The sequence below is a fragment of the Asterias rubens genome, chromosome 15 (genome assembly GCF_902459465.1).
Source record: "Asterias rubens chromosome 15, eAstRub1.3, whole genome shotgun sequence".
In the NCBI taxonomy this organism is placed as follows: domain Eukaryota; kingdom Metazoa; phylum Echinodermata; class Asteroidea; order Forcipulatida; family Asteriidae; genus Asterias; species Asterias rubens.
In genome coordinates, this window is record NC_047076.1 from 787,900 (window position 1) to 803,367 (window position 15,468).

At 38.6% G+C, this 15,468-nt stretch overlaps 1 protein-coding gene across 1 annotated transcript; it reads right to left on the bottom strand.

Annotated features, from left to right (window-relative positions):
* Positions 1-2,507: 2,507 nt before the first annotated feature.
* Positions 2,508-12,823, bottom strand: LOC117300326 (tRNA wybutosine-synthesizing protein 4-like). The gene is made up of 13 exons (XM_033784075.1): positions 12,686-12,823; positions 11,793-11,996; positions 10,944-11,136; positions 10,188-10,341; positions 8,898-8,996; positions 8,359-8,449; positions 7,680-7,787; positions 7,307-7,391; positions 5,872-6,150; positions 5,066-5,544; positions 4,613-4,797; positions 3,879-4,011; positions 2,508-3,252 (listed from the first exon to the last, which is right to left on the bottom strand). Exons 1-13 carry the CDS (start codon positions 12,719-12,721, stop codon positions 3,100-3,102), a joined length of 2,199 nt encoding a protein of 732 aa, XP_033639966.1. The 5' UTR covers positions 12,722-12,823; the 3' UTR covers positions 2,508-3,099.
* Positions 12,824-15,468: the final 2,645 nt, after the last annotated feature.

Consider the following 15,468-nt stretch of genomic DNA (forward strand, 5'->3'; position numbering starts at 1 on the left):
CGTCTTGAACCAAGGCTATGTATTGACTTGTATGTACATTAATTTCCACACAATGGTGCTTGTGACTGAAAAAGGAATATTAAAATGATGAATATTCATAATTTAGTTTGAATACTTTCTTGAGCATCGAATAATAATATAATTTAAAAAAAGTGTATATGATTTCAATACAAGTGTTTGTGAGTTTTGTGTTTGTCTTTCATTCTAAGTCGGACATCAATATAAATAATCTCCCCACTAAATACTTCGTTTTAAACAATGATTCATAAAAAGAGAGAAATGCTTCATACTTTTTAAACAACCATTTTTGCTAAAATTTTGACAAAATGAATACTCGCCCAGTTGGACACAGGGAAGGGTTTTTAACTCCTTTGGTTGACATTTTTCTTCAGAACTTACATGAATGCTGTCAAAAAAAGAAAGGGAAACAACAACAAAGCAAAACAAAAACAAACAAAAAACTACCTGGAGGATTTTGTGAAGAAAAACAAACTAAATTATTGTACAGTGATTATTTAAAGTTAAAAGGGATATTTTGGCAAGGGTTTTTGGAAGGCATAGAATGAAAAGAAACAACAAAATTACCAATATTAATTTCCAAAACGTTTTCAAATAAGTTTTTTTTAAAGATTGACTCCCAATTTGTTTGGTCAAAGATTGATTCAACCCAATAGCTATAGGTGAACTATTCTGTTGATTCACTATAAAATTTAAAATCATTGGGATCTATAAAAAAAAAAAAAAGTTTATTTCTGCCTCTCTGACACACCGTTGTAGTCTGGATTACTCATCACCACCGAACTGTACCATCGGCCGGAGGGGGTCTAGGCCAAGACTACCCATAAGCCTATGACAGGTTACCCACGTGACCACGGCTGTTGGGACCCTCCTTGTGTGGCACAAATCAACTGCTTCTCAAAATAACTTTCTCTCAAGGGAGTTTTGCCCCAAAGTAATACTCCAAATAGTGCTATATTATTATTATTATTATTATGCCATGACAAATTGCACATTTTGATAGGGAAACATTATTTCCGTTACCTGCCACCACTTTTTCACAAATTTTTTACTAAAGGAATATCTCAATTTTTTTTAAAGTAATTTAGATATCAACGAATGAAAACGTGGTGGCAGGATACGAAAAAGTCTCCCTTGAAAGGAATATTTAATAAACAATTGTAATAACTTTGCTGGAATTTGTTTTAAAATAATGAGAGCTCAGTCGATAATTATAATAGGTGCCTTTGGACCGAGTGCCCGATGGTCAATACTTGACCAGAGTCCCTCCAACTTTCTACGGTACTGGGGTCTTACCACTCGGACACTGAGTGGACATTCACCCGTGACAAACCCATGGGGAGATGATACCTCGCCAGGCAGACCTACAACCTCACACGACATACTATCTATAGAGCATGCAGAGGGGGCAGTTTATGCTATTGAACAACATTATTGTTGTTTCATGTATGCCATCGAATCATCATCTACTTAACAACTTGTGTAATTGCTTGACTAGTAGTAGTACTACCTAGGAGGATTATTAAATTGTTGCTGTACAGTGCATTGTATCTTCAAGTCAGCTTTCCGCTTACAACCGGCCCTCTTTGACTTGTAAGTTTGTTGTCCCCACTAAAAAGATGAATTCCAAAAGCTTCTCCGACGTACAGAGTAGCCTAAATTCCACATCATTCAGCAAAAGTTAGACTCGCTCACGTTAAGTAAGAGGGTCCGTATTCGCGAAGTGCAAGGAAATTGTCAACAAACATTTTGTGCCGAAATTGACACCAAAAGAACAGTAATACTTCGTTTTAAACGGTTAACAAAACTCACCAATATGAGCTCACTCTGTTTCCATCCATGTTTATGTGGCAAATGTAAAAACAAGTTGCAAAAAATACACAAACGGCTTGCACTTTGTTGACGGACGACAAAAAACAACACACACATGTGCGTGACCGGAAGAATTTTACATGGCGACTTGTGTTACGTCATCAAAGAGAAAGACCACGTGGTGTGTGAATGGAAAATAAAGTACGCGCGCTGCGAATTAGTTTCGAGCGCCCTCTTGTGATGCACAAACTATGGGCGTTTTTTTTAATAAGGTTCACGGGTAGAGGAAGAAATATTATTAGATGACTTACATATCACTTCTCTAGGATATAACTGAGCCATAACAAGTTTCGCTTATTCATAAAGTGTCGGGCCCATCCTATTACTGTGGTTGTGTATCATTTATATAAAAATTAGTCAAAAAGCTATAAAAAGGTATCCAATGCGTAACAGCCTTTTCACTACTCTACCGAGAGCTATAATTCCCCCCCCCGATATGGGCCAGACTACCTCCTCCCCACCGTCGTTATCATTATTTTCCTCTTGTAAACAATTAGCTATAACCATATCTTGTATCAAACCCGTGTTTTTCTCCAAGGGAGGGGGGGGGGGGTACAAGATAATATCTTGCAATTTCGGCGACCAATTGAGCTCAAATTTTCACAGGTTTGTTATTTTATGCATATGTTGAGATACACCATGTGAGAAGACTGGTCTTTGACATTACCAATAGTGTCCAGAGTCTTTAAATTTGTATACTTGATATGTCTGTTCATAACAGAAACTGTCATTTGATTTTTCCTCATAAGAAATAAACGTTCCATTGGATTTATTCAACTTATTAGAATCGAGCAGCAATATAAGTTTTGATACGTTTGTGTCGACCTCTAACAAAAACTTTTAAAAAGTCGTCTTCAGTAAATTTATGTTCTTTGATTATATAGCAAAATAATATGATCTAGAATACTAGTCTGGACAAATTACATCATTTTAACTTAAGATGGCACTCCAATCAGCAGTAATGGTGCATTCAGATGTGTCCCAAATTAAAAGCAGTTTCATCCAACTCCAATAATGAACCCCTTTAACTTAAAGTGGCACTCTGGTTTGAATTGGTGTATCATTTAGATGTGTCCTGAATGAGAAGCACCTCCAATAACGAATCCCTTTAACTTAAAGTGGCACTCCCATCAGTACCGGTGTACCATCAAGATGTGTCAAAATGAGAAGCAGCTTCCTCCATCTCTAATAATCTGAAACCCCTTTAAGTTAAAGTGGCAGTCCCATCAGTATTGGTGTATCATTAAGATGTGTTCCAAATGAGAAGCAGTTTCCTCCACCTCCAATGATCAGGATCTTGGTTGCCGATAGTAACTCACTTGTGTGACCATGAAACATCAACGGACGATCAATGTCAAACACCTGAAGAAGAGAATAATGGTCAAATCTTTGTCTATACAAACAAATAAATTACAGCTTTTGAAAATATAAGAGTACATTGTGCCGACTACGTTAGGGTGAGTGTCCATACAGAGAAAAAGGTCTGAAGTCAAGGTCCAATCTTTAGGACAATCATGCATGTTGAGCATTCCATCTGTTTGTAATGCCATGATCACTGTTTAAAAGGCCTGGGTACTTTTTGTAGGACACAAATCATAATGTACACAGATTTACATTAAACTCACACAGTTTGAAAATTATTATGGTAGAAAGCTTACCTTAAAATATTACTTATTGAGGTGGTGTAGTTTTTGAGAAAAGAGTAAAAACAAGTCACAAACAGAATTTCGTCTCTAAAGACGAAAATTATTTTTGCATGTAAAACGTATTTTCCTGACATTGTATTTAACTCATTTCTCAAAAACTACATCACCTCAGCTAGTAATACTTTAGGGTAAGCTCTCTACTGTCATTATCTTCAAATGGTGTACACTAAATAATTTAAATCAGTGGACATTGTGTTTAGTGTTAGTGTTACAAAAAGTACCCAAATCCTTTCAAGATTTCTAGATAGAGAGGCAGTAAGTAAGACTAGGTTGATGACTTACTGGCAAGGAATATTCACAGGATGTTGCCGCAGTAAGATTAACGATGGAGATTGTATAGCAGTGAGCACCATGTGGGTTGATTCCACCAATCAGAAACAGCTTGTCATCAACTACATGTGCTGTATGCGAGTATCTGAAAACAAATGACCATAGAATTAAATTATCAACTACATGTCTAAAGAAGTATTAATAATGAACCAGCTGTAAGAAACAAATTCTTTGGGTGCCATATTTCAAAATTATCAAATCTATTCAATTAGCTTTAAATGTTTCTCTTCCATAAACAAAAAAGTTGTGGTTTATTATTTGAGATCGGAAATAAAGAGCATCCCCTTAAGGTGATCCCCTGGCTGCTGCTTCCCTGCATGGATAGTAAACTTGGGTTGTATGGCCCGAACACAGATATTGAACAAATAGGGAGACCGCCAACATAGGGTTGGATAGCTCAGTTGGCAGAGCGCCGCGCTTAATCCGGAGATCGTTGGTTCAAATCCGGCTCTAGTCAATATTTCTTTAGTCGACCCAAAATCATTTCAAGTTTACCCAGTCAGTTTCCCTTGTGGTTTATTATTTGATATCTGAAATAAAAAGCACCCTCTTAAGTTGATCCCCCGGATGCCGCTTCCCTGCTTGTATAGTCAAGTTGGGTGTGGGATATATACAAAAATTTGGAATATAAACGGAATATAAATTTGGAAGATTGATTATTTGTATGTGTGAAAACATGCCCTTACCGTGGTGAAAGTGTTGGCGTCAGCTCAATTTCTTGTGATACACAACTCTCCACATCAATGACATACACAGAGTTCAAAGGGCAAAGGTCAGCACTCAGTCCACCAGCAATCACCATCCTGCTATCCTGCCACAGACAGGCTGTGTGCGAATGAGGTGGAGTTGGTTGGGCACCGGTTATATCCAACTAAAAACAATCAACAGTGAAAAAAGTTACAAGAAAACGAGCAATAAATAGAAAGACAAATCTGGCCTAAAGACAGGCGAGACCAAACTTGTAATAAGGTAAAAACAAACAAATGTTCTCCCCTTCTCCTCAAGACGAGCAGAGTATACTGTTCAAATTGTCCAGACCACACCGGGTCATTTCAGAGCTTACACTCCAAAAAAGAGATTTAATACATGGTTGTACCTGCAAGTTTACTATTTTTAGTTACTTCTTTTGAAAAATTTACCTGTTTCCATTTTAGAACATTGACATCAAAACACCAGCAGTCTCCAAAAATAACATCTCCAGAACTTCTGCCACCAAATATCACAACACACTCCTGGCCTTTTCGAACAGCTCTAATCGCTGAATGACGCCATCTTGGATTTGGTGCTTCATCGTTTAAGTCTACTTGAAGATAAGTATAACTTATTGTCTCAGGACATCTCAACGATAAATCTTCATCCAAAAGAATGTCTGTGTTCTCCTTGATACCATCCTGAGAGACCCCAGTAATTGTTTCTGATTTGTTTGGACAACTTGGAGAGCTTGCCAATGAAGTCGATCTAACTTGATCGAGTTCATCTTCTGCTGTAGTTGGTGACTTCATGTCAAGATTAAAAATGACAGTGGAGTTTGTTGGTTTTGTGGGAGAGCTCCGTCCACCAAAGATGAGGAAACTAGCGTCTTGAGAGAGAGCCGTGAGAGTGTGATGCATTCTCGGCCCTAACATGAAAAGAAAATATTGTTAAAGTTTGTTACTATTTTTTAGTTATGATTGGAAATTGTGACTAGGATTATTAAATTATATCTTTCAATGAATTATAATTAATACATCATTACAGGCCAGGTAAAGGGCACTTTAAGATGAAAATGTAAATTTGTTTGGAACTTTGCAGAGGACACCACAGCAAAAGCTCAGGGCATCATGACAAAAAGCACAGGGCACGACAGCAATTACTGTGGGAGTCATGGGTTTTTTCGAGGCCTGCAACTAATACATTAATGCACTTCTTACTTGATCTGTTTCTTACATCTTCAAGAAATACTTACCTAGTTCCTGAATCCTTGGAGAAGCAGGAATTTCATCCAAACGCTTCGTCTTCAAGTCAATGAGAAGAAAATCTCCAAGTCTATTGTGTCTTCCTTCTGTTTCTCCAAACCCTCCCGAGACTAATATCTTGTCTAGATGGAGCAAAGCACTAGCATGGCCAAAGCGTCTTACAGGTTTAGTGGAGACGGTGGAGGAGGGTTGGGAGTATAGTGGTGTGAGGGTGGAGTCTTCAAGGATGGATACGGAGCTTGTTTTCAGGGTTGATATCATTTGATGTCCTGGGCATGGGAGAGATTAGGAAAGATACAGTGTCACAGTAGTCAAGTGGTTAGACTGCAGGACTTCACAAGGTTGTGGGTTTGAATCCCCCAGCTAACTGTTGATTTCACAATGACTAGAATAAATATTGTCATTTAGTTACTGAATCACAGTTTCTTGATTTGTGTTATTCATAATCATAGACATTAAACCAATGTTTGTATGAGAGAGATTGGCTGTTGCCAGCTTGGTGTTTGTATCCCCTTGTGGGCGTTTGCCGAGTTCCCTTGATGGGAGATCATTCAAACAAACACAAACAAACAAACAAACAAACAAACAAACAAACAAAACGAACAGTGAAGTATTTTGCAGTTAAAAGGTTACCGGTTTGTAACCGCTGATTTTACAATGACTAGAATACACATTGTCTTTCTTTTGTGTCCTCTTCTAACAACACTCCTGTTATAAAGAGGTTATGTTTATAAAGAGTACATTCTGAAGTCCCAATTCTCATTTCTGTTATGTGATTCTGTGTTTTGCTGTCCTCTATGTGTTATAATAAGGAAACCAATGTGTGGTGAAGAGGTTTTCAACTGGTGGTTTAACCCCAACGAGGCCTGGTTCTTGATAAGTTTACCGAGATGAAGTCGAGGTAAATTATCAAGAACTAGGCCTCGGCGGATTTAAACCCTTAGTTGAAAACCGATTCAACACACTTTGATTCCCCTTCATAAATACCTTTTCGGTTAAAACATCAACACTTTTTGGTCAAAAAGTAAAATAAATGCAAAAATTATATTGTTCAATGATTTCTTTCATTACAACACCCCTCCAGCTATGAAATGGTAAAGCCCTCCGCCGCCCTCGGGTAAACAACTCCTCTTAAGGGAATGCTGTACGCGTCGCGCGTATCGCGTGGTGTGGCACAACTGTTTCAGCCAATGCTCTCGACCAATAGGAATGAAGAAACTGTCTTATAAGAACAGGTGCAAGCTGGCGTTTCACGCCCATGTTTCAACACTTTTTACTGATCATAACCAAAGGATTATACACACCCACGTGACGCGCTCTCCACCAATAGGAATAGCTAAACTGTCTGAGGTATTAATGAATAAGAGGTCAATAGCCAGTCCAAGTGATCTTGTTATAACGAGAGTTGGAGTGTATTTTGTATACCTTGTTTAAAGTACTCCATCATTTCCGCACAGTCCCCATTATAACCAGCAATAACGGCATAATGATTGCACTGCAAATGCCATTCCTTGGAAAAGAAGACAAAATATGTTAGAACTAGAACTATAAAAACAGGTTGAAAAGCTCTTGGTCTTAGTACTGAACTAAATCCCTCAAAACTCAAATAAACGTTGATACAAATTTTTTACATAATCAGAACATTGAAAACAAAAACATTTCCTTGTGTCGCATGAAAAAAAAAGTTGTTTGACAGAATGTATTGGTTTGAAAAGTGTGTACATCTGGGTTATTAGTTCGATTGTGTGTTATTTGTTGACAATCTCCATGGAAATCCCTCCTGATTGTTTGGACTCACCTCAAATTCATCAAAAGGTTCCAGCCGTTCTACTCTCATCCTTTCAGTCAGAGAGACTCTGGTGGTGTTGTAAGAGTTCATATCCACTGCAGTTATACCTTGCCATCCCTGACAAAATCAAAACAAACTTTGCAAGATTATATGCCAAACTATCCAATCTGGGCCCAATTTCATAGCTCTGGTACTGCCAAATTATGCGCTTACTATCACCATTCTCTAATTACTGGGCAAGTGTTGTATTTCTGCACTAGCTGTGTAAGCAAAAAATGCCTAGTAACGTAGAGTAAGCATGCGCATAAGCAAACAATTTCCTGCTAACCAGTGAAAGATGCTTGCTAATGAGACCAAAGTGTTCTGTCTACTTCTGTAAGCACCGATTCATTGCTTCCGGTAAGCAGAACCTGATGGCACGGTTTGTTAGAATCTGTTTTACCAAGGAATGGTTAGGTGAAATGATTATACTTAGCATTTGGGAAGGCAAACCAACATAACTGGAGTTCAACAGTTTGGGAATTGTGTCACCATATCGGAGGGGGGGGGGGAGGGGCACACACATGAAGATTCAAATAGGATCCAAAAGAAACAGTTTGAATGTTCAGTAAAAAATAATGTAAGACTGTTATTATATTGACAAGAAACCCCTAGTAATAACAAACAAGGAAACACTACGGACACATACCAAGTTTTTTAATCTCAGCAGCTGCGCTTCAGTGGTGGGGTAAGTTCCGATGGCCTTCAAACGAGAGTTTAATTTGTCAAAATGTTTCTGCCTACAACGGAAAGAAGAAAAAAAAAACACGATAAATAAAGCATGTATAATGTAGAGTCAGTTTGATGTTAAAGCGCTGGATTTGTGCCTAGTATTTCATTGACTAGTTCTGGTTGTGATGCCAAGGACTCTCAGACAAGCGAACTAAATCACTGTACTAGCCAAGAACACAATGGAGGGAAGACAGGGATGGACGTTTCAGTCTTAGGTGTGGGAGAAAAACTAAACAGAATTTGACTTCAGTGCATTACGCTGCTCAGCCACAACTACCAACTGAGCTATCTAGCCCTTTGTTGTCGGTCTCCCTATCTTTTGTCAATATCTTTGTTCGGGGGTGACAGTCAGAAGCCATACAAACATTAACTGCCATGTAGCCAGGGATCACACCCAAGTTTATGATACAACCTGGGATAAAACTTGTGGTTTATTATTTAATTGAAGATGCTTACATAACACAGCCAAAAGCATCCTCAGGATGTATCTGCTCATATGTCAGGAACACAGCGTTGGGGAAAGACTCAGCAGCCCACTGGATAAGAGCATCAGAGCTGAAAAAAGGATGAAATGGTGAGTGAAAAAAAAATAGTTAAAGGCCTGACTTTTTTTAACCTAGCAGAGTCATTCTTGAAGGCTAAAAGGACAACACAACAAACATGAACCATTGGGCACCTGTGTTGTGTTGTCACTTAAAGGAACACGTTGCCTTGGATCGGTCGAGTTGGTCTTTGAAAAGCGTTTGTAACTGTTTTTTATAAAATGCATATGGGTAGAAAGATTGTGTAAAAGTAGAACACAATGATCCACACAAACATGCCTCTAAATTGCACGGTTTTCCTTTTACCTCGTCGACTAACACGGTCGGCCATTTATGGGAGTCAAAATACCAACTTGTCAGATCCAAGGCAACGTGTTCCCTTAACCTTTGAGAAAGACTCTGCTAGGGTCGAAACATCAGGACATACCTATTTGTTTAACATTTATATCATAGGTCTTTTTGGTTGGTAAGCAGTTTGCAAAAGCTATTTCTATTTTCTGAAATAATGAGTCTTAGAAATTATATACATCTCTGCTCCTGGTTATCAACATTCTTTCACTGAAAAGCTATACAAGTAATTTCTACTTCTCAAAGTGCATGAACTGTAATGAAATGGCGATCAAGCACACTGCGTCTTATTGTAAAATATTGCTTTTCTTCATCTAGGAATTTAAACATGGATATTTGTTGCTTATATGTAATTATGGACAATGTTGTTGTTCATTCAAACAGAATGCGAGACTTTCGGGACTCTTGGAGCAAGTTCGAGTGTGCACAATGGTTAACTAAAGGTTGACCATTTTGACTCGAACCCAGGCTGGTCGACCATTGGTTGACTACTGTGGTCGACCATTTGGAACCAGCCTCGAGCCCATGGTTTCTTCACTGGTCCCAACAGCATGTTTCATTCTAACATGTGTTAAGCGCAGAGGCGAACCAGTGACACTTTAGCGAAAAGGTGGAAGGTTGACTAGACTACCAAACGAGTCGTTCGGGTTAGTACGTCACTGCGCATGTGCGTTGCTAGTCTGTGGTCGACCACTGGTGGACTAAATGTGCGCACTCGAACTTGCTCTAGGTGGCAGCAGACTTACCAGGTAAATCCATTGTTCTTGGTAATATGCGCAAGCTCGCAAACGTAAACAATGGAGATTTACCTAGTAAGTCTGCTGCCACCCAGTGTTCAAAAGTTTCCCATTTGTACCTGGATACTCTCATGTATGTCAGAACACACTCCGATAAGAGAAAGGTTGGCGCTTCACTGCTGATGCCCAATTGTTTCAAGGATCTTTGGAGTAGGTTGAGATCAGTCAGATCAACTCCTAGAAGATAGTAGTTCTCTGATGTCAAGTAGATACCTAGAGGACAGGTTGATGATGCAATATATTTAACAGGTGTTTTTTACAGGTGTAGTTATAATTGGATTGGGGAAGAGGAATAGGTGAAAACAGGAAATTTATGTAAATAGAGTGAAGCCATCCCTCAACAGAGAAAGAGATGTGCGCAGTGTGCTACCACTTGGTAGGTAGTGCATTCTGCTCTACCAACCAGGCTCCTAGTGGATGATACCCATGCCTACATCCTTATGGACTGTGAAGGGGGTAACCGTGTGTCAGCCCCTGGAGTAGGTGGCAACGTGCCCCTTGTGGCAGTTGATCTGGGTTAATGGCCCAAATCAGTAAATCAGTTGTGTGGAGCTCTCACCTTAGGGTGGCCTTGTGATGTTAGGCAATCTCTCATAATTTTAATTTCTATTTTTTTAAATCAAGAAGATGTCTCGACGTATTCATGGTTTATTGACACTGAAACGGGTTATCAACCTTTTGCAGGCATGAGGATGAGTCTAGGATAGGATGTGAAACTGTTGTCACAATGAAATATTGGACTTGATAATAGATTTGAAATCATCACTCATAATTGCTTTCTTATCCTGAATGAACAGATGTATATAAAAACTCACCATTCTGTGTATTCGACTCCACATTCTTCCCATTTATGAGAAGCTTACTCAGCTCCTCGTTACTCTTGATAATCGTTCCTTTCCTTTTTACTAAATCAGGAAAGTCCACTTCATAAAATGTCGTGTTTGTCAGGTGTCCATTGGATTGTAACCTGAAAAACGCAGAGTCGAAACCCGCCCCCAGGGATATGATCTACGTCAAAGAAAAACAAATCAAACTAAAATAGTGCAGACCAAACATTTTTGTTAAAAATAGTTAACGGCCTTACATTGGAATATAACAAGAAACCAGGGAGCTTCGAGAAAGACTCTGCTAGGGTCGAAAAGGTCTGGCCATAAAACTATTTATTGCATTTATACCACAGGTCCTTTTGGTTGGTAAGCAGTTTGCAACAGCTAATTCTATTTTCTCAAACATTTTTTTCTCATATTTATTTTGAAAACTTATTCATTTATTTGCTGGACATTGCAAGAGAAGTACAGACCGAGTGGTGTCAGATTTAAATAAGAGGAGCAGAGGAAGGTCTGTCAAGACATACATCAACCAACTAAGTGAAGACTCCAACCTGGGCCCAATTTCATAGAGCTGCTAAGCCCAAAAATGTGCTTAGCATGAAATTTCTTCCTTGATAAAAACAGGATTACCAACCAAATTTCCATTGTTGCATATTGCTCGTTTCTGGTATTCACTTTGCGTGGAAGTTTGGTTGGTAATCCTTCTGTTATCAAGGCAAACATTTCGTGCTAAGCATATTTGTGTGCATAGCAGCTCTATGACACTGGGCCCAGACCTATGAGGACATGTGGTAATTGCCAGCTTGGCATTAATATCCAATTATGGGACATTACCTGTTTTTGTTTATCCTGATTGGTAGCAAGGAACTGTTTCAAGTAATCATCGACTGCTCTAGCCCTGATGTAGTAACCTCTGTTGATAAGCGGTGATCGACGAGCCGTCTTAGACACAAAGAGTCTAAGATACTCATCTTGGAAATATCCTTGGGCTGTAATGGAACATTTACTGACAATACTGCTGTCATTTGTCCCTTGAACCTTCAAAAAAAATAAATAAATAAATAACAAATATTATTTTGTCTTACCCATACACTGTTGCGTGTAAGCACTGCATACTCAGTACTTTCCCCAAGTTCTGTGAACAAAATCACAGGCATATTACTCGGGTGGGTTTGGAACCTACGACCTTTGCCAATCTAGAGCAGATGTCTTTATTCTAACTAGACCACCGAGTTCGCCCAGTAGCGAGAGGTAGTTTCAATCCTGTATTTTAGCAGTGGGTACAAAAGAAAGATTGCCAATCAGAGAAGGAATTTGTCACGCAAAATTGCATAGCAAATTATTTGGACTGAACATTTTTTTTACACACTGAATGCTAATACATGTATTGAGTGGCAAATGGTAAACTTTGTGTGGCATTTTGCTCTGCGATACAAGAGAATTGGGTCACTGCCAATGTCTAGATTTCAGACCTTGTTAAAGCAACTTTGGAAAGAATATCTACCAATCACCACACAGGAGTAAAGTGACTAGCTAACTACTACAAGCATTTAATGGTTAAGTGCCTTGCTCAAGGACACAAGTGTCATATGACCGGGAAACCAAACCCACACTCTGCTGCTGACAACACCAGCTTGGGTGTCGTGAACTCAGCCACGAAGACACACCACTGTTCAAAGACTGCTTACAAGCTATGGAGGAAGAAATGGTCCACACATAATACTTACCCTTGTATCGTTACCTCCTTTTGCTGACCTCGGCATCTTGGTGTAAACTTTTTGTCTCTTACAGACACTTGTTCTTCAAGTTCAAAGTGATTTCTCCTCAATGTCTTATCTTTACAGTCTCGTCAAAAGAGCTTCTAAGGCACTTGACAGGTATGGAATATTATAACGTGCAACAAGAAAAACAACACAGTCATTATCTTTGGGTCCGCAATATCAATTTCTCCTTCTAGTTTCTTACAAAGAAGGATCTGAAAGATGAAAATCAAAGCAACTAAGAGACCACTCCACAGAAGACGTAACGCTGCAACTCGTAGATCTTGGTCAAGATAAAGGCGGATGAAAACAATGGTAGCAAAGTAGGCGTGAAGTCCGTTGCAGGTGAAGAGAGGAGTGAATATAACCCACCAACTGACGTCCCAGACTTGTTCAAGTTTCAATGTCAGGAAGATGGTGAAGATGATGAAGGAGATGATGTAGATCCAGAGTTCAAATACAGTCATTCCCAGCAAATAGACGACTTCTTTGAGTGTGAGCAACATCCTTCAGAATCAGAGTGTCAGTGAGGAGGAAAAACAGGAGATATATAGGTTATTAATTATTCATCAAACGGACATCGATGCATTTAATGTCAATTTCCAATCTCATTGCTGAATGAGTGAGTTATCTGTGACGTACAGGTGGGGCGACTTTCGGCAAAGTTTATGTATCACGCCACCACTTTTTCATTCGATATAACTAGTAATTAACTAAAACAATCAATATCCCTTTTTGGTACAAATTAGTGAAAAAGTGGTGGCATGATAATTCATCCATGATTATGGATAGCGGCCACTTTTGACTTTGAGTTTGACTTCTTGAGTTGACTTTTGAATTAGAGAGAGGGGATGATTAGTGAGGGAGCGACTTTGCTAGGCCTAGGCTAGGGTAGGGGTGACTTTGTGGTGGGTGACTTTGCTGGGGGCGAGTTAACTGGCAGTCCTCCACTTTTACTTCAATTAATTCCCATTTTCCCATGCCCAACTCGCACTAGTAGTAGTAGTACTAGTAGTAGTACTACCTTATCCGATATCCTGTTGCATCTATTTCGTGACAAAAATTAAATCCACTAGCTTCTTCCAAAAAGCAAAACTAAAAGTTAAAACCATACCCTAAATACTCACCTAACATTGTAGTTGTTGAACTCACTGTGTAGCAAATTATTACAATAACCTGTGGATTCATGAAGAAACAAACTACAAGAACGGGATATGTTTTGACAGAGCTAGCGCCTGCACTTTTTTTCTTGCACAATAAAAAATTGCATTGAACTTTTTCTAGACGAATGAGGGCGCCCTTCAAGATTAAATATTTACTTTTTTTTAAAGGGCCCTTTTGACCTCAGATAAATCATTTCAGTCTCCTCTGCCATTATTCAGTCTCCTCTGCCATTACTGTCAACTCTTTGTATTTATATGGGCATGATATTTGGCAATTGGGGAAAAGTAGGAACATTTTCTTGAGTAGAAGGGCTGACATACATGTAGTTTTTCAGTTTTTTTTTCATAAAATAAGTTATTAGCACCTTGTAAACCCTTATAAGTGCTACATAATTGGGTCTCAGAATCCACCACTGCAATAACCTATCTTTCTGAAAGTTTGTATATACTCAGCGCCTCGAGTACCTTGTTTGGTAGATATGTGCGCTATATCAGACTTCGATATTATTATTATTATTATTATTTCAACATCAAAAACAACAATCGAAAATCCGACTACACCTTTGCTGCTAGTCTAACCATAGAGCATGGAACTAACCATCGTTTATATAAATACAAGTACATGTACATGTTTATGGAAGACAAAGCCAATAGAAAAATGAAAACACTGCAAACCAATTTTAGAAGTTCAACACTTGACTTTATTTTGATTTCAACTTATCTGTACATTAATGTAAACAATAAACCATACTTCCACCAGCATACATTAATTATTACAGAAATAAAAAACTACAAAACAAAGTTACCATGTTAAAGAATTTACATGTACGTTTCTCTTTTTTCCAATCTTGTAAAATGTCATTTTCAGTTCGTTTGGTGGAAAATAAAGTCTGTGACGTCCCAAGCTAATATGGCTCACCATTGGCATGAACGACAGAAAATATTTACATTCCCCTTGACAGGGTGCCTGTCCATCGGAGGTTACTCCCAGCTCTTGCTAGACCCCATTTTTATTTTGTACTACTGGGTGGAGAGAAACTATGATAAAGTGCCTTGCTCAAGGACACAAGTGTTACAACTGGCCAGGCGAAGATTCAAACCCACATTGTGTAAAATACAGAGCTCTAATTCACCACCTTAAAGGCAGGACACTATTGGTAATTACTCAAAATAATTATTAGCATAAAACCTTACTTGGTAACGAATTATGTGGAGAGGTTGATAGTATAAAACATTGTGAGAAACGGCTCCCTCTGAAGTGGAGTACTTTTGAGACCTCAGATTTAGAATTTGAGGTCCTGAAATCAAGCATCTGAAAGCACACAACTTCATGTGACAAGGGTGTACTTTCTTTCATTATTGTCTTGCAACTTCGATGACCGATTGAGCTCAAATTTTCACAGGTTTGTTATTTTATTCATATGTTGAGATACACCAAGTGAGAAGACTGGTCTTTAACAATTACCAATAGTGTCGAGTGTCTTTAAACCGCTCAGCCACAAAACCCCATCAACAGTTAGAAGCCTTCAAGTATTTAAACAAGAAAGATATGACCTTAAAATATAACAAAAGGAACATTGAAGATAA